This window comes from Hemicordylus capensis, chromosome 9, assembly GCF_027244095.1.
Source record: "Hemicordylus capensis ecotype Gifberg chromosome 9, rHemCap1.1.pri, whole genome shotgun sequence".
NCBI lineage: Eukaryota > Metazoa > Chordata > Lepidosauria > Squamata > Cordylidae > Hemicordylus > Hemicordylus capensis.
The window spans coordinates 4,314,695-4,334,124 of NC_069665.1; the positions used below are offsets into that span (position 1 = coordinate 4,314,695).

Genomic DNA, 19,430 nt, shown 5'->3' on the forward strand with positions numbered 1-19,430 from the left:
GTCACAAAATCTGGGGATGCCTTCTTGAGAGCTCCTGCATTAGGCAGTGGATTTGAACGCAGTGTTTAAAAAGGTGCTTAGTTTTATGCTTGGGAATCCTTTCTTCCATCCCTCTCTTATTCATTCATTCGTTCGATTTCTACACCGCCCTTCCAAAAATGGCTCAGAGCACTTTACACAGAGAAATAATAAATCAACAGGATGGATCCCTGTCCCCAAATGGATCGCAATAATAACACACACACACACACACACACACAAGATAGACACCAGCAAGAGTCACTGGAGGTGCTGTGCTGGGGGTGGATAGGGCCAGTTACTCTCCCCCAGCTAAATCTTATGCTCCTTGCTGGGTGCTGGGGTTGCCAACGCTCCAGGATGGAGCCGGAATCAGCATCAATGATTCGGTGAGTGTGGAACGCAACCTTGGAGGTTTTAATGGCTTGATGTGGTGAAAAATATTGGACAAGAATGTCCCATGGTGGGGAATCTCCAGGAATCGCTTCAGAATGGGCAGTCTGCATGGACGCACCTCTTCCTTTCTCCTTTGCTCTGATACCTGGTCAGCTTGTCACTTCCGAACAGGAATTGTGCAGAGAGAGTGTAAGCTGGGCTTGATCTGGCCTTCTCGTTGGACCTTGCCCATTGCCTTCATTTGTTGATTGCCATTGATATCCTGCTCGTCCTTCCCAGGAGTCCAGAGCAGTGTCCATGGTTCTGTTCCTCCCCACAACAAGTCCGTGAGTGAGGTAGAATCGGCTGAGAGATAGGTGACCTGTCCAGAGTCTCCTGGTGAATTCCATGGCTGAAGCAGGATTCGAACTCAGCTCTCCACACCTTCAGGGGGGTTGCACACTCCAGGTAGAGATGCAGACAAACCACTCTGCAGAGAGTTGTTGTCCCAAAAAAGTTTCCCTCCCTGGCAGCATCTCCAAGATAGGGCTGAGAGAGATTCCTGCCTGCAATCTTAGAGAAGCCATTGCTAATCTGGGTAGCCCACACTGAACTAGATGGACCAAGAGTCGGACTCAATCTATGGCAGCTTCCTATGTTCCTGTTCCTGTGGCTTGATATATTGTTCTATAGCTACAATTTTGGTAAACCGCTTTGGGAGGTTCACCTGGAAGCAGTGAATAAATGCAAAAATCTAAAACAAAACAAAAACAAAACAAAACAAAACCAGTTCGGTGACAAGGCACTTTAAGGAATGCTGCCCCCTCCCCCCATATGAGGCTCCTTGCCCATGACGCTCCTCAGAGAAGACCCACCGTATGGAACTCCCTGCCACAGGATGCAAGCTTAGTTCACTCTGAGCATTCAGTTTGGGAAATGGTGTCTGTTTCCACAGCTCTTGCTGGGGGTAATGAGAAGTGTGGGCTCCTTCCACCAGGCTCCAAACCTCTCCCTCTCCCCATCTTCCTCTCCACACACCCCACCTCCGCACCAATCTTTCTCAACGTCCTCTGCTATGGCCACCATCTATCCACTCAGGGACAGAAGCTCAAAATCATTTGAGAAAACCCAGTAGCTTGGTGAAGTCAGTGTGAGGATGGAACAAGCAGACAGAGACAAAAATGAGTGGGACCAAAAAGAAAGCACCTGGTTGACATCCAATAAGTAGAATAAATGGGTGATGTAGATGCATTTCATTTGCTATTGATGGTTGCATGAGCAGATACAGACAATGTGCATCTGGTAGCCCCTCCTGGGACCCAGCCCAGGAGAATCTCTTCCCCAGCTCCTCTCTTGGCTGCTTGACCCTCTTCGAGTGATATCAGCCTCTTCTCTGCCTCTGCTCAAGCTCTCCTGGCTTCTCCACTGGGTGGGTTTGATCTTCTCCCTTCTGCGCTCTCACCCACCGCAGCAACCTCCGCGATCTCCCTTGCCCCGCTTTTTACCCCACTGGCCCAAACCCTCTCCTGGCTTATTGGTACAAATGTCCCCTCAGGCCCCAATCCATTGGCATCTCTGGAGGGAATTTCTCTCCATGTCTCCGGCATGGCAGGGATTCAGGAAGGACACATCCATTGGACAGCTCCAAGGGCAAAAGCTTCAGGACCTTGGCTAGCCCCAAACAGGGTCCTAGAAGAGCTGGTTATAGCAACATAAAGGGAGCGCTTCTGAGTGCTGCCCAGATAGAGTGGATTGGTCCCCTGCCCTCCCCTGGGGATAGCCTGGTTGCTTGAAGGGACCTTGCCCAGTTTTCTCAGTTCTAGTTCGGGTGGGGCTGGGGACCTCGAATGGGGCTGACCAATCCTCTGGGGAATCGCCCGAGTCCGAGAGTGAAGGAAGGGCTGTATCCTTGGGTCTTGGTGGGGGCTTCTGGCTCTGGTTGTCCTGCTGTGGGAGTCCTGGCAGAGCCTGGTCACCGGAGGTCTGGGTTGTAGGGACCTCCCACCCTGGCTCATCATCCCCTGAACTCTCCACCTCTCCCCCCAATGGGGGAAAAAACCCCATCCAGGTCATGACAGTTTCTTTCTCTCTCTTTTTTGTAAAATAGATTGGATTGGTTTTCAGAATGCAAAGAGTAAAAAGTAAGGGAAAAGAAAATAAGAATAGTATAAAATCAAAAGAATAGGCTGCATCTCCAAATTCACTATATCCACTAATAAGAACAATTTTGCAAACTTATTTTGCAAACTTATTATCCACGAATAAAATACCATCTTATCATCATAGTTATCTGATCCGACCAAACGTCCTTTCTAAGTAAAGACCAAAGGAAAAGGTATGATAACGGAAAAGTGGCAACCCTGTCAATTCTGAGCATCAAATTTAACCTGAATTTCTCTGGTTTCTATATCGTGTGGGTGTCCAGCATATTATCTACCAAAAAGTATTGAATGATTGCTTCAAGGCCCTGCCCCTCTCCACCAGCCAGCCTCTCATCCCCGGCCTGTTCCTTATATGCCTCCTCACAGGCTGTGCATCACCCACCCCCAATTATGGGGCCAACGCCCCTCTCTATTACCTGTAATTGATTACCCCTTACAGCTTTTGGCAGTACCTCTCCCCCTTCTCCTTCCTGATGCTCAGACCCCCTCCCTTCGAGAGGCATGCTGCTGATATCCTCGCACGCCTCCCCTGTGGTCTTATCAGGGCTCTGCTCCTCCTCCACTGCTCCTCCTCCACTGCCTGTTGGCTGTCTTTCCTCCATCTCTCCCCAGCTGCCACCTGTCCCTGTCACCTTGGGCCCTCTCACCACTCCGTCCTCGGAGGTAAGGACAGCCGGCCTCACCAGACAACTGCTCTGTCTCCTTGAGACCGCCCTTATTTCCTTCTGCAACTCCCAGGCACTGTCAGCATTTTGATCCGGAGAGCGATAGCAGGTCCCTAGTAGCACATTTCGTTTCAGGCCTTGTATTGCCACCCACAGAGTTTATGTGGAGGACTCCGGCCCTCCCAGGTCTTCTAGCTTGTTAGATTCTATCCCTTCTTTAACATACAATGCTACTTCATCTGCAAGGTGCCCCTCCCTGTCCTTTCTATAGAGTTTCTATCCAGGGATAACAGTGTCCCACTCGCTCTCACGGTTCCACCATGTTTCGGTTATGCCCACTATATCTATTTCTTTGTTAGCAAACAAGCACTCCAGCTCACCCATCTTTTCTTGGAGGCTTCTGGCACTGGCATATAAGCACCTATACTGAACCTCTTACCTGGTATGTGCTATCTTTCTTTTGACCATTTGATCTCCTTGATCAGATGTGGTGGAGATGATGCCTCTATTCATCCTGCTGTGGGAATACTGCTGGTGCAGGGTCACTGGAGGTCTGGGTTGTAGGGACCTCCCACCATGGCTCATCATCCCGTGAACTATCCAACTCTTCCCCAAATGGGGTAGGGCCCCAGATCCGGGCCATGACAATTTCTCACTGATGATTTCTCACTGGCCATTACAATTTCTCATTGAATGAAAGACAGGTCTACACATAGATATCCACCTCACTGACTTAGCCTGCCCTCTCAATCAAATTGTGACTCTTCTGAGATACTCGGCTGAGAATTCTGTCAGATATAAACAATGAATTAACCACCAACTCAAACTTAATTCTGCACACTCTCCTGGGAGGTTTAAGTGCTCTCTTTGTGCGTTGTGTAGTTTTGATACATTTGGCACTGGTATCTTGGTACTGATGGCTTTTTATCACTTTGTAAGCGCCTACAGAGGGAGAGAATCCAGCTGAGTCCATGGTGCAGTCTCTGGATGCACTGGGTTTGGGCCCTGATCCTCAGCCAGAGTGGGCACCAGGATCCCTCTGAGCCAAAGAGACCCTCAGTTCAAGACAGGATTCCCCAAGGCTCCCTAAGGCTTGCTTGCCAGAGCAGGCCACATGCCTAGTAGGAAAGAGCAAAGGAGTGCCAGAAGGGTATTCATCTCCTTCCACTTCATGGAGGGTGGGGGCAGGCTGGCCCGGGACTATAGATGGGGGAGCTCAGATGATGCCCAGATCTCCTGGGAACAAGGTGTCTGCTCCCTGGTGCTGTCCAGAGTCCTGAAAGGGATAATCCCTGAACCTGGTGTTGTCAAATTCAAAGAGAATAATCCAAAGAGAATACAAATAATCCAAAGAGAATACAAATATCCTATAATCATATATATTTAATTTCAGATTGTATCCAGGTTAAGATATAAAAGTTCATTTGTGCATATTCCCATAAAATATAAAAGCTTGACATGGAAGGTCTTAGATAATACATATGAAAAAACCATCAAATGTAAACAGGTATGTCATATGCAAATACAACCTTTCTATTTTAATGAACAGAAAACTACCAATGTCTAATTACCATTCTCAAACAGGATGACAATGCCACAAATAATTTCAAAACTTGAGGTCAGTCCAGCTGTCTTCTAATGTCTCAAAGAGAAGATAGAAGAAGTCCTTTATCTTGGCCAAAAAGGCTCTGAATTGGTCCAGCTGTCTTGTAGTATCCCAAAAGGAGAATAAGAAAGCAGTTAGTCCAAGCCAAACACGGTTCAGCATGCTGTAGGTCTTCCTCAATGGTAGTTCTACTTCCCAGTTCCAAATCCTCTGCTTTACCTATCAATCTGTCTTTCTGACCAACACTTTTCCTCAGTCCTTTTATTTTATTATTTATTTGTTCATCATATTTCTAAACCACCTGATATATGCATCTCTAGGCAGCATACAAAGTTTTTAAAACCCAGGAAATGTAACACAATTCAAAAACAGTTAAAATTCACAAAACAAATGTAACAATCACAGAAGAAGAAACCACATTGAATAGTTCTTAAATTTCAGTTGAAAGGCTGAGAAAACAGGTACGTCTTGAGGGTCTTCCTAAGAGCAAACACAGAAGGGGGTGCTCTTATTTCAACAGGGAGCCTATTCCAGAGCCCAGAGCAGCCACTGAGAAGGCCCAGCCCCGGGTTGCCACCAAAGGAGCTGGCAGCAACTGCGACCGGACCTCTCCAGATGATATTAATAGACTACAGGGTTGATGACAGAGGAGGCACTCTCTTAAACGCCCTGGACACAAGCCATTGAGGGCTTTATAGGCAATAACCAGCACTTTGTATTTCATTCGGATACAAATCGCCAGCCAGTGGAATTCTTTCGAAATTGGTGTTCTAAGGTCCCTTCAGGTTGACCCAGAGACCAGTCTGGCTGCTGCATTCTGAACCCCTGGTAGTAGAATACCAAAGAAAACCACATGGCTCTGTGGTCGCCAGGAGTTGACACCGACTCGAGGGCACAACTTTACCTTTACCTCCAGAAATGGATATCGCTGACGTATCAGCCGAAGTTGATAAAAAGCGCTTCTGGCCACTGGCTCAACCTGAGAAACCACAGTGAGTTTGGGATCCAGGAGCACTCCCAGGTGACATACTTATTCTTTCAGGGGGAGTGTAACCCCATCCAGAACAGGCAGATCTAAACCATCTCTCAGGCCCTGACTCCCCACAATAAGTACCTCCATTTGTTTTCCTTTGGAAGCCTTCACCACCACTCCAGGGTGAGTCATGGATCCTGCTTGTGGCTGACATCTCTGCACCTGGCTTCTGCAAGTCTGAGTCATTTTTCAAATATTCTCATTCAGCGCCCCATCCCCCCAGATTTGTTCAGAAACAGGATCCACTGAAGCCTGGAGGAGAGAGTGAGTATATTCCGGACCTGGTGGTCCCATTTAGCATGTCAGAGGCCATTGATAAACTTCTCTGGTGTGCTTTTGTGATGCAACCAAGCCTCTGATCTCTCGAAGGAAAAGGACTTTTAGTGTGTGGAATGTTACCTTTGGGCTTCAGCTTGTACTTCCACACCAAGACACCTATCGTCAGCAAGAGGAGGGTAACTATGACACTAGTTCGTACTCCATTGCCAATGCCAAAGCCAGCGTCAGTGCCAGGACCCACTCCAGGACTTATAAGGTTGCTGTCTGACTGTTTTTCTGCATAAAAACACAAAAGAAAATGAAGACCCAAGTCAAGATCTTCTACTAACAGCTGTCCTGGAGTAGAGAGAAACTGCCTGCCAGAACAGGCTGAGAAGTTCTACTGACCCATTGGTCTGGTCTTATGGTAGCAAGCATCAAATTCTCCTTTGCTAAACAGGGTCCATTGTGGTTAGCATTCAAATGGGAGACAACATATGTGAGCACTGTCAGATATTATCCTTAGAGGATGGGGACGTTCTGGGAAGAGGACTTGTATGCTTACGTGCAGAGGTTCCAAGCATCTGCAAGATAGGGTTGAGATTCCTGCCTGCAACCTTGGAGAAGCTGCTGCCAGTCTGTGTTGACAATACTAAGCAAGATGGACCAATGGTCTGACTCAGTAGAAGGCATCTTCCTATGTTCCTTTGCTAAATGCAGGGGCGGGGGGGGCGGGTGGACTTCATGTTGGCCAAGAGCATTGCCATTGTATGTGTTGCAGCTCTGAAATTGGCTATAGCAGAGGTGGCCAAATGAGATACTCCACCTTTTGCTGTACTACAACTCCCATCATCCCCAGCCTCCAACCACACCCTTGCCTTTCTCCAGCCCTACACCCAGTTCCAATTCAGGTATGAGCCTGGAGAAAACCATGGATTTAAAGAGAATGGAAAGTGTTCAGAAAAAGACTTCCTAAGGCCTCCACATCAGATTATTTTTGCCTCCAGTCCAACAGATGTCATTCCAAACCATTATCTCCTACTAGTAGGTGAGGTTCCTCATTGACTGGGTAAAGTCATTTTGGGTGGATCTAGGAAAGATCAAGGAACTAAATATGTGTTATAGCATTTCTTATTAATGGGCTTGCAAAAGGGAAGTCAAAGGACATCTGCCTTTCCTTTGGCCATTTCATCTTGCATTCTTATACTCTTGTGCACTACTTCAGGGACAGAAAGAAGAACCACACTGAGCCATTTTTGGAGGGGCAGTATAGAAATAAATTAAATTAAACTAAACTAAACTAAATTAAATTGTCACTCTCCATGACAGCCCCCATAGCCACACCCTCCCTGACAGCCATGCTCCAATGGCCATACCCCTCACTTAGATAGATGCAATTATTTGGGGGGCTCTGTTACAAGACGTCAAGGATCATGTAGACTCCTCGGAATATACTAGAGTGAATGACAGGGAATGCTGACTGAAATGCACTGGTTCCTTCCAAATGGCCATAGGAATGGCCGTTGGCCCTTCAGAAATTCAATGCACTCCATGGCCATTTGGAAGGGACCAGTGCATTTCAGTGGGCAATCCCTGTCATTTGTTTTAGGATGTTCTGACACTAGTCCACTGTAGGACTTGCATGCTGACAGTCCCAGGTTCAATCCAGGTAGGGCTGGGAGAGACTCCCGCCAGAAACCATGGAGAGCCCCTGCCAGTCAGTGTAGACCATACCAAGCTAGATGGAGCAACAGTATAAGGCCGTTCTCTACGTTCCTGAGAGAGAAAGCATGGCAATAAATGATTAGAATAGCAAGAGCAGCACATTATTTCAGTGTAAAAGCCAGTGGCTTTGCTGAGACCCTGGAGGGGAAAGAGTACTGGGTCTGTGTCCCTGCAGCACGACACCACTGGCCCTGCCCGTGGTCCTCTGCTTGTCCTGTGAGCTGTTGTCTCTGCCCTGTTTCTCTGCCTGGATCCTGCTAAATGCCTTGGCCAGGCTCCTTCACTGGTATCTTACAGGCCCAAACTGGAGCAGAGTTCCCCATGGAGCATGGGCATTGCTCCTGGCTGGTGCTCAGCTGCCGGGGAAGGGGGGAAGGGGGAGTTGGGTGGGCATTCCACCTTCAGTGCTGCGGCAACAGCGAGGAGCATCTGCTGCCTCTGCTGGCAAACCTCCCTATTGGGCCCTGACTTGTAGGGGAGGGGCATGGACATGTTGGAACCATGTTGGAGCTAGGAGGAACATCTACCACTGCTGCCCACCATTGCCTGGCAACTAGGGCCCAGCAGGGAGGTTTACTGGGTGCTGATAGGCAGGTGCGGGTGCTTTGGCAGTGGACGTCGATGACTGGGTCAACTAGGCCCTTCAATGGTCATGGCCCCTGATCTATGCCCAACCTCCTGATACCATCCCTGCCCCAACATGATGTGCCTTTAAAAGGTAAAGTGTGCCGTCAAGTCGGTGTCGACTTCTGGCGCCCACAGAGCCCTGTGGTTGTCTTTGGTAGAATACAGGAGGGCTTGACCATTGCCATCTCCGGTGCAGTATGAGATGAGGCCTTTCAGCACCTTCCTCTCTCGCTGATGCCCAATATCGGTGTTTCCCTTAGGTAGCACATAAAATGCTGATTCTGGTTTTACATCTGGGTTGCTGGGTTCTCTTTCTGCAATCTCTCTGTTGAATTTGTGTTTGTCAGTGTTGCTTTGTGACTGGCTGCTTGTTGATGTGGAATAGATGAGCTCTGTATTTTATTTAATCCAGTGGCTCTTGCTGCTTGATTGAGTTGTGTCTGATTTCTGTTATGCTCTTTTGGTAATGTATATACATGAATTAAATGGTACTTTGCTTTGACAAAGAAGGACAGGCTGTACACTTTAAATGTAAGATAACTTGGCCTTAAAATCAGCACTGGCTTCAGTATTGCCAGGAATAGGGAACTGGCCCTGTGGTAGCAAGCATAAATTGCTAAGCAGGGTTTGCCTTGGTTTGCATATGGATGGGTGAGCACATGTGAGCGCTGCCTGCTGTAAGATATGCAGAAGGTCCTGAGGCAGAAACTCAGGTTTGCGCTGGTCAAGAAATGGTTAATAGGGTCTATAAGCTGCCTTGTTGTTAATTGCAAATTGTTACTTGCTAGAAGTCATAAATCTCACTGGCCGGAATGCAGAGCAAGAGGCCCTGTTTGGGATCTGGAGATAGCTGGGCGATAACTATGACACCTTCAAGGACACAGCATCTGGCCAAGGAAAGGAGTGAGATAGTTTGCTTATCAACATGTAGAGTAGAAATGCTCCATTGTACTAGAGGAATGTAGTCTAATTGCAATAATTGTAATTGTAATATGACGGTTAAGTGATGCTAACCAATGAAGATTGTATTTACTGAATGTAACTGAGATGGATATAAAAGCTGGAATCACGATGTAATCTTTATCTCAGGTTGGGAGCGATTCCACTGAGATCAATTGCCAGGCAATAAAATCTGTTTTCTCTCAATTCGCTGGTGTCAATTCTCGCACTCTGAACCCGGGCTAAGGAATTCTGCTACATTTCCTGGGGGCTCTTATGTCTGGGATTGAAGCTATTGCCTACTTGCCTTGAGGGAGTGTGGAGGAGGTGGCGGGCACCGTCCTGATAGGAGTCAGGCGCACCAGAGCTCATTTGAGCTCTGCTCCGGTCCGGGACGGTGCGTGAGGCCCTCTTTCTCATCCTCAACGGCCCTAGTTACACCAGCTGAGACAAACCAGAACAGGGAAACGGAGCTCCGTGCTACAGGAACCAGGTGAGCCACTGCGATATCACACCGGGACACTGACCCCCCTCCTTAGAGGGGGAAGGAGGGTCTGATCACCCCTCAAGGGAGCTCGAGTAGGCTGCCAAAGTAAAGGAGCTGAAACCACTACCCAGGCTTGTGGTGGGAAGGAATAGCAGTGTGACTGGTTTGTGTGAATCTGATGGGCTGAGTCAGGACGACCCCTTCACAAGCGCATTTCCCAATCACGCAAGTGCATTTGGGTCGCTTACAGGGGCTTTTGAATCAGTTGTTTTGTCTGTCACCTATGTGTGTGAACTTGCCAGACCCCTTACTGGCAGTCTGTATACCCTTCCCTTCATTGTCTGTCTGGATAGCTGTCTGAATCATGGGTGGGAAACACACACACACCCAAGAGCACACCCCTAGACAGTATGCTGAAGAGCTTCAAGCCAGACTTGGGAGGGCTCTGAGGGATTGGTGGCTACAGAGTCCCAAGAGCCAAGGCCTAAGTCTGCCAGAACCGTGTGAAGCACCTGGGGTTTCACATCCCCAGGGCCAGTGGGAATTAGGAACACGGTAGGAAGGAGGCAGTTGCTTCTGCCCCAACTCAGAGCCAGAAAGGCAGGAGATTATGGGATCATCTTGATCCTGGCCAACTGAAGATGTTAGTAACCCAAAAGGTGTGGAATGTAGTTACAGGACACCCAGACCAATACCCCTACATAGATTCCAGGTTGGTCCCTGAGACCAAACGCCCTCCCCCATGGCTTGGGAGCCGTTGCAAGCAACAGGCAACCCTCTCTGCAGCCATGAGGGCAGAGGCCCAGGCAAGCAGGCTGGGACCATTTGCCTAGCAGAGATGGAGGTAAATCTCAAGAGGAGAAGTGTAAGTTGCAGGGGTGGCATAGATTCACTTGGAAAGATGCAGAGAGATAGAGATGTTTCAGGAGGCTTACTTGGTGCATGTGGTGTAAAGGTTGGTTAATTGTTGGAAGGCAGATGGGAAGAGGCTGGTTTAGGAAAGGAAAGGAAGGTGTGAAGTAATGAAGGTTTGGCATGTTGTTTTGAGTTGCTTGTTGTGAAGCCAGGAAGGTAATGTTTGGATGATTGTAGGATAAGGAGAGACAGACAGAAGGTGGAGAAGCAGGGGAAAAGGAGAACAGAGAAGGAAAGAGCAAGCAGAGAGAGGTAGGAAAGCAGCAGACAGGGGAGAGGGGATAGAAAGGAGGAGGAGCGTGGAAAGGCTCGTGGCCAGAGACAAAAGGCTAACTTTTGGCGGCCACCATTTCAGATGCCATGGGTAAGTTGAGCAAGAGAAGGAACAGGTCAGAACATAGAGGAGGGTCACTGGGAGAATGAGTGCCCCAAGAGAAACCGGGAACTCCTGTCTGGGAGGCCCAGTGGTCATAACACAAGCCTGGCAGAAGGATCCCACAGGGACAGGTGTTGGAAGACCACCATCACAGGGGCCCCCGAGAGGCAGGAGCCAGGAGACTTTGTCAGCCTGGCCTCCCCTTTTGAGGGCTAGGACAGACTGGGCACCCTCGACTCAGGCTCATGGGAGCCCATGGTCACCATCAGCGCAGAGGTCCAGAAGATAAGACACAGTAAGGAGATCTTCTGCCTCCCCAAGGTTGTTTGGTGTTTCCAGCAGGTGGCTGTTATGCACTGCAGGGGCCACCAAAGGGTGGATGGCAGGAAGGCACAAGAGGCAACAGGAGGGCTGACTAGGCAGCCCAAGGAGTGGCTGAGGGTCTGCAAGCAAATCCAGCCCGACAGGGGACCCTGTTGTCCAACCCCCAGACCTCTGGGACCCACAATACCCAGAGGATGAAACCAGGATGGCTGAGTCACCAGCCAGGGACCAGGGGCTGGTTCCATCAGCCAGACAACAGGCAGGTAGTGCCCAAAGGGTTGGGATGCTTTGGTAGAACACTACCATTAGTCCACCCATGTGGGAAAAGTGGCCCTAGAAAGGCTACTGCAGGAATCCCTACATGTCCACAACGTGTCCGCTTAGTGGAAAAGCTCATGCACATTGCGTGACATATGCCAGGATAGGGGCCCGTTGTGCTCCTCGGGGCTCAGGCAGTAGAGGCAGCCCCAATTGAGTATATCCAAATTGACTTCACTGATTTCCCCGGGCAGGGACCGTTTGCCAAGTCCCTGCACCTGCTCACACCAGCATGGGGTGTTGAAGCGTTCCTTACATGCACAGGGAAGGAGAGAAGAGGTCATACTAAGATTTGGCCTCCCCCTCACAACGGAGTCCTGAGCCCTCGCTTGTGGCCAGGATCATCCAGCAGGTAGTCCAGGCTCTCCAATTACCTGGAAACTCCACACGAGCTGTAGGGCCCAGATCCTCAGTGAGAGTGGAATGCATGAACAGGATGATTAAGACCCAGTTGGACAAATCATGCCAGGAGACCCATCTGACCTGGCCAAAATTGCTCCCCAGCGTCTTTTCCCGCACCAGGGCCACTCCAGTTAATTCACAGACATCTCCCTGTTGAGGCCCTGTATGGGAGCCTGCCACCCATTGTTTCTTGAGTGACCCCTGATCTGACCCAACTGGGGAACACTAGAGTGGCAGGCCAGATCCGACAGCTGGGAAGCCAATCCAGGGGCCAAAAACTGTGGATCCAGGAACAGATCCCAGTCTCCTTGATGCCACAGTGCAACCGTTATGGCCAGGGGACCGAGGCAGGCCCTCGGGCCCCTCTGAGGGGACCTCATACAGTTCCATGGCCACACAGATGGCTGTCAAGAAGTGGGGGGGATTGCTGCCTGGATCCACTGGTCCCGTCTAAAATTAGCACCGCATGAGTGGACCACTAAATCAGGTTCTAAAAGCCCACTCCAACTCCGACTCTGCTGCAGGTGCCCTCAAACCCCAGGCCAACCCGAAGGAACCAAGGCTGAAGGCGAGACCTCTGCTCCCCGCCGACCGGGACTGGTGGAGGACACAGGTCGAAACCGTCCGTGGGCGTCGCCTCTCTGCTTCAATCCCACCGGAACCGGATTGTTGCACAGAGGGAAGAAAGAAGAAACCAGCATCACCGGACCCCATGACTGGCTCCCCCGGTCTATCCTCAGTTATTGTAACCTCACATTCCGCTCCCCCAGGCTCCCCAGAGATCCTAGTGTCTGTTAGGTTCAAGTGGGCGGGCAGTGCACCCATCTATAACTATGCCTTTGTTTCACGGCTGCGGGACCCTCCCCCACCTCAGCTTTCTGGCCTTATACTTCACCTCCGGCCTGTCCCTCCCGGAGCAGGAGTCAGGGCCCAAAGGGGGGTGCAACCCTTGCTTGCGGATTACAACTGATGGCTGGAAGACCACTCAGACATTGGTCTATCACAGCTCATACAGCTGCAATGGCACCAGCTCAACCTGCCGCCACGCTAACACCACTTACCAGGTGTGCACAGATGCGTCTGTGAGAGAATTCAAATCTCCCTGCAAAAAAGAGATTGAGGAAATGCAAGTAATTACCATTGACGGTCACTTGGGTCCCATTACTCCAAGCAGAAATCTCTGAGTCACCAGCCTGACATTCATAGTGTCCAGAATCCTCTACATCAGCTGTCATCAGAGTGAGATTAGTCCCTTGTGCAGATCTTTTTGTAGATATTTGGACAGTGTCATTTACTTTCCACTTTCCATCAGTTTTACGGACATACCACATAAACCAAGAGGAAATGGATGAGATGTTTCCTTCGATCCTGCACTGCATACTCAGGGTTGATCCTTCTGTCACATTCAGAGAGGCAGGTGTCTGGATCACTAAAAGGGGAGGATCACGAACTTCTACTGAGCACTCTGAAAGACAGGTTGAAAGAGTGTGAAAAGACTAGCAAATAAACCAAAGAAAATCATGGGTGAATAAGCCACAAAAATATGCATCTAGCCTCTATGTTGTGTACAGAAAACGGAAAGGAATTTAGGGCCAGATTGGACCCAATGTCTGTCTGTCTGTCTATCTAAAACATTTCTATCCTGCTGCTCTAGCAGACTGCTGCTTGGGGACTGACTTACAATAAAAAGGCATAAAACAACAATAAATAATTATAAAACAAGCACAAAAGCAACCCAAGAACTGGATAAAACAGGACAAAATCTGATTGGAACTAGAAACCCAGGTAAAACTACTGTTAACCCTGCTGTACATATGCATGGCTGCACCTGATCTGTGAGCTGCGTTGCAGCATGGGTGGGCAGGGGGATGTTTTCCACAGGAGAACATTAAAAAAAAAGCATGACCTCCCTCCTGCAATATGGTGCTCAACAACATCTGGGGAGCAAGGTTGGGAACTCTGGAATACAGAACCCCCAGACCTACGGCAGGATTCTTAAAGCAGGAGGAAATTGATCTGGAAAAGGAGACTCACCCATAGTCAGGAAAATGAGAAGCATCAAAGGCAGGAGGGTTTTATCCCGCTGGGGACTCATGGTGTCTCGCTCAAGATGTGCCTTTTCTTCTGCCAGCGAACTCCACCGTGCTGAATAACCCCCTGTCCCCGGCTGCAAGGTGTCCTCGGCAGGCAAGGCGGTTTATTTTCAGCCAGACCTGAAGTGCTGACCAGCATTATGTGAAATCAGGAAGAGCTGAAAACAGGAAGAGCTTCCCCCTCTCTTTCTGACTTCCTCTCCCTTCCTCATACTTTTTATGGTTCCTCTTTTTTCTCATGCAGAGAAAACTTGAGGCCGGGCAAAGAAGGGGCAACGTGCGGTTCTGGGCAGAGGTGCACCTAGATAATTGTGGAGCCTGGACCTAAAGGCCTTAGGAGGCACCCCCACCCACCTGCTGCAAGTTAAGCATCATCCCCCTACACACACACACACACACATGTGCACCTAAGTAAATTTGGAAGCTGGCCCCCCTCCCCTGCAAATTAAGCATCATCATGCTCGGCTGGCTGACCACGCCACCCCGGACAGACTAAAGAGGGAACTGGGGACCTCCAGGTGAGGCAGACTCAGGTTTGTGGTGGTCAAGAAATGGTTAAAAGGGTCTGCAAACTGCTCTAATTGCAACTTGCTAAAAGCACAATAATTCTTGTTGACCTGCTGGAATGCAGGCAAAGGGGCCCCCTTGGTATCTATAGATAACAAAGGCTGGCCAGTACTTTCAAGGCCACATCTGGAAGGGAGTGAAATAGTTGGCAATCAATATGCAGAGAAAGAAGGAGGAGGAGAAATGCTTAATTATAGTTAGCAGAAAATGTTTGATTGGTATAATTGTAAGATGACGCTGCTTACTAATGAGAATTGTATCCACAATATGTAAATTGCTCTGTATACAAAAGGCGAAGCCACAGTGTAAACGGGGCTCAGCCTTTGGGAAATTATTCCGCTGAGTCTAATTGCTGGCAATACATCTGCTTTCTCTCAAACTGTTGGTGCCAGTCTCTGTCTATGAGAACCCGGGGGATTTCTGCTACATTTCCTTGGGGCTCGTGTCCGGGATTGGGGCTATTGCCCACTTGCCTTGAGTGCATGTGTGTGTGTGGGGGGGGGGACATCAGGCATCGCCCGTTGATGAGAGCCAGGCGTGCCAGAGTTCCACTTGAACTTTGCTCAAATCGGCGAACGGGTCGGAGGGCCCTCCCCACATCCTCAACGGCCCTTGAAGGTGATTGCACCAGCTGAGAGAAACCATAATAGGGAAACGGAGCTCCGCTGCAGGACCAGGTGAGACACTGCGATATTGCTCCGGGACAGTTGGCCTCCTTCCTTAGAAGGAGAAGAGGAGCCTGATCACCTCCTACGGGGGCCCGAGTAGACTCCACAGGGGAGTCGAAACCGCCGCCCAGGCTTGTGGGGGAAGGGATAGCAGTGTGGCTGTCTGTGTGTGAATCTGACAAGTTGAGTGCGGATGACCCCTTCACAAGCGCATTTCCCAATCACGCGAGTGCATTTGGGTCACTCAAGGGGGCTTGTGAATCAGCTGTTTTGTCTGTCACCCTGTGTGTGAACTGCCAGACCCCTTACTGGCAGTCTGTTACACCCTTCCCTTCATTGTCTCTGTCTTGATAGATGGGTGGGAAACACACAAAGAGCACACCCCTAGACTGTATGCTGAAGAGCTTCAAGTCAGGCTTAGGAAGGCTCTGAGGGACTAGTGGTTACCGAGTCTCGAGAACCAAGGCCCAAGTCTGCCAGGACCGTGTAAAGTACTTGAGGTTCCACATCCCCAAGGCCAGTGGGAATTGGAACACGGTAGGAAGGAAGCAGTTTGCTCTCTGCTCCAACCCAAAACCAGAAAGGCAGGAGATTATGGGATCAACCTTGATCCTGGCCAACTAAAGATGTTTGCAGCCAGAGGGTTTGGAATGTGGTACAGGGGCCCCGGGGCCCCCATAGATTCCTGGTTGGTCCTCATGACCAAACAACCCCCATGGCTCAGGAGCTGTTGAAAGCAACAGGCAGCACCTGCCCCGGTTCCTTGAAGAGGAACCAGAAGAGGCCCCAGGACCCTTGATACAGCTCTCCCCCTTGTCCACGCGGGCCCAGACGAAGAAGATGGGGGCGATCTTCCCAGATTTACCGGTCACCCAAGCCGCCCCTGACACTAGGAGGAAGCTGCAAAGGCAAGAGGGTTTTGCAGGGATGAACACTACCCAGCTGTTGGCCATCGCCAACAGGGTCAGCATGAATAGAATAGACAGAGGGGGGATAGAGAAGGGGTTGAAAGGAAAGGGGAAGTGAAAGACAGGTGAGTGAAGGAGGGACAGACAGAAGGTGGAGAAACAGGGAGGAGGGGAACAGAGAAGGAGAGAGGCAAGCAAGGAGAGGTAGGGAAGTAGCAGACAGGAGAGAGGAGATAGAAAGAAAGAGAGCTACTGAAGAGAAGCGCAAAAAGGCCCGTGGCCAGAGGCAAAAGGCTAACCTTTTGGTGGCAACCATTTCAGATGGCATGGGCAAGATGAGCGAGAGAAGGAGCAGGTCAGAATGCAGAGAGGCTACAGGAAGGAGGGCAAGGGACATATGGGGCGCAACCAATGTGCCTATTGTAGAGGAGGGTCACTGGAAGAATGAATGCCCCGAGAGAAACCGGGAACTCCAAGATGGGAGGCCCAGCGGTCACAACACAAGCTGTGGCAGAGGGATGCCACAGGGACAGGTGTTGGATGACCCCATCAGAGAGGCCCCTGAGTGGCAGGAGCCAGGAGATTTTGTCGGCCTGGCCACCTAGGAGGAGGCTAGGACAGACCGGGCTCCCTCAACATGGGCCCCCGGGAGCCCATGGTCACAATCAACGCAGGGGGCCAGAAGATAAAACACAGGGAGGAGATCCTCCGCCTCCTCGAGGTTGTTTGGTGTCCCTGGCGAGTGGCTGTCATGCACTGCCGAGGCCACCAAAGGGGTGGTGGTGGCAGGATTGCACAGGGCTGACCAGGCAGCCCGAAGAGCGGCTGAGGATCTACTCAAGCAGATCCAGCATGAAGACAGGGGCCCGTTGTGCCCCTTGAGGCTTAGGCAGTAGGGGCAGCCCCATTTGAGAATATCCAAATTGACTTCACTGATCTCCCCCGGGCGGGGACCGTTCGCCGTGTCCTTGTACTCGTTTACACCTTCACGGGGTGTTGAGGTGTTCCTTACATTCACAGGAAAGGAGAGAGAGGTCACTAGGGTCCTGCTAGAAGAGGTCATACCAAGATTTGGCCTCCCCCTCACAATTGAGTCCTGGGCCCTCATTTGTGGCCAGGATCATCCAGCAGGTAGTCCAGGCTCTCCAATTACCTGGAAACTCCACACGAGCTATAGGCCCCGATCCTCAACAAGAGTGGAACGCAGAAGCAGGACGATTAAAACCCAATTGGTCAAATTATGCCAGAAGACCCACTTGACCTGGCCAAAATTGCTCCCCAGCATCCTTTTCCGCATCAGGGCCAGTTAAATTCACATGCATCTCCCCGTTTGAGGCCCTGTATGGGAGGCCGCCACCCATTGTTTCTCGAGTGACCCCTGATCTGACCCAACTGGGGAACACTATAGTGGCAGGCCAGATCCAACAGCTGGGAAGGCAATTCAGGGACGTAAACTGGTGGATTAGACCACCACTGAATTAGATCCTAAAAGTCCACTCCGACTCCGACTTCGCCGCAGGTGCCCTCGAACCCCAGGCCAATCAGAAGGAACCAAGGTGGAAGGCGATACCTCTGCCACCCGCCGACCGGGACTGGCAGTAGACACAGGTCAAGATTCTGAGCGTCGGCTCCCTGCATTCAATCCCACCGGAAGCGGATTGATCTACGCACAGAGGAAGAAGCCAGCACCACCGGATCCTATGACCGGCTCCCCCGGTCTACCCTCAGTTACTGTAACCCCACATTCCGCTCCCCCAGGCTCCCCAGTGGCCCTAGTGTCTGTTAGGTTCGACTGTGTGGGCAATGTACCCATCTATAACTATGTTTCTGTTTCACCGCTGCAGGACCTTCCCCCACCTCAATTTCCTTTTCCTGGCCTTCTGCTTCATCTCCAGCCTGTCCCTCCAGGAGCAGGGGTCAGGGCTGGAAGGGGGGGTGCAACCCTTGCTTGCGGATTACCACTGAAGGCTTGAAGACCACTCAGACGTTGGTCTATCATAGCTCATACGGAGGAGAAATGCTTAATTATAGTTAGCAGAAAATGTTTGATTGGTATAATTGTAAGATGACGCTGCTTACTAATAAGAATTGTATCCACAATATGTAAATTGCTCTGTATACAAAAGGCGAAGCCACAGTAAATGGGGCTCAGCCTTTGGGAAATTATTCCGCTGAGTCTAATTGCTGGCAATAAATCTGCTTTCTCTCAAACTGTTGGTGCCAGTCTCTGTCTATGAGAACCCGGGGGATTTCTGCTACACAGGGGCTGTGGAGGCCCTGGACCGTGGCCCCAAAGTCCAGGGGCAAGAGCACCTCTGGTTCTGGGTGGGCCAGCTGGGTCCAGCATGTTAGATTTCTGAAGCAGAAATGGGGGCCCGGTGGAGGAGGAAGCTACTGGTCTGAGGGAGTGTTAGCCCCCTTTGGCCATCCCCTTCCCACCCCACAGAGTCACCCTTTGTGAAAAAGTACTTCCGTTTGTTGGTCCAAGATCCATCTCCTGGTCCATCACCAACAGCTCGGATCCCATCAGCATATACTTGAAGTTGGGGGTTTTCGTCCCAATGTGCATCACTTAACACTTGCTAACACTGAACCACATTTGCCATGTTGTCACCCACTCCCCCAGTTTGGAGAGATCCTTTTGGAGCTGCTCACAATCCGTTTTGGATTTCACTACCTGGAAGAGTTTGGTATCATCTGCAAATTTGGCCACATCGCTGTTTACCCCTGCTTCTAGATCATTTATGAATAAATTAAAAAGCACCGGTCCCAGTACAGATCCCTGGGGGACCCCACTTCTTACTTCCCTCCATTGTGAAAACTCTCCATTTATACCTGCCCCTGGTGGTGCAATGGTAAAACTGCTGCCCTGTAACCAGAAGGTTACAAGTTCGATCCTGACCAGGGGCTCAAGGTTGACTCAGCCTTCCATCCTTCCAAGGTCGGTAAAATGAGTACCCAGAA

General features: G+C 50.2%; 1 protein-coding gene across 3 annotated transcripts; it reads right to left on the reverse strand.

Annotated features, from left to right (window-relative positions):
* Positions 1 to 4,585: 4,585 nt before the first annotated feature.
* Positions 4,586 to 14,443, reverse strand: LOC128334517 (uncharacterized). Of its 3 annotated transcripts, none has more exons than XM_053271417.1 (4): positions 14,265 to 14,443; positions 13,369 to 13,695; positions 6,259 to 6,414; positions 4,586 to 4,922 (listed from the first exon to the last, which is right to left on the reverse strand). In XM_053271417.1, exons 1-4 carry the CDS (start codon positions 14,323 to 14,325, stop codon positions 4,864 to 4,866), a joined length of 603 nt encoding a protein of 200 aa, XP_053127392.1. In that variant the 5' UTR covers positions 14,326 to 14,443; the 3' UTR covers positions 4,586 to 4,863. The 3 variants fall into 3 exon arrangements, with proteins under 3 accessions (XP_053127392.1, XP_053127393.1, XP_053127391.1); XM_053271418.1 differs by having other exon boundaries at positions 4,586 to 4,926; XM_053271416.1 differs by having other exon boundaries at positions 4,586 to 6,414.
* Positions 14,444 to 19,430: the final 4,987 nt, after the last annotated feature.

What these genes read in the sequence shown, in the direction of transcription:
- LOC128334517 (XM_053271416.1), bottom strand. Translation starts at nt 14,325, where the DNA reads ATGAGTCCCCAGCGGGATAAAACCCTCCTGCCTTTGATGCTTCTCATT. An exon ending in TCTCATTTTCCTGACTATGG is followed by an intron (nt 13,696 to 14,264) that starts GTGAGTCTCCTT and finishes CCTGTCTTTCAG; the next exon opens with AGTGCTCAGTAGAAGTTCGT. An exon ending in GACCCAAGTGACCGTCAATG is followed by an intron (nt 6,415 to 13,368) that starts GTAATTACTTGC and finishes GTTTTTATGCAG; the next exon opens with AAAAACAGTCAGACAGCAAC.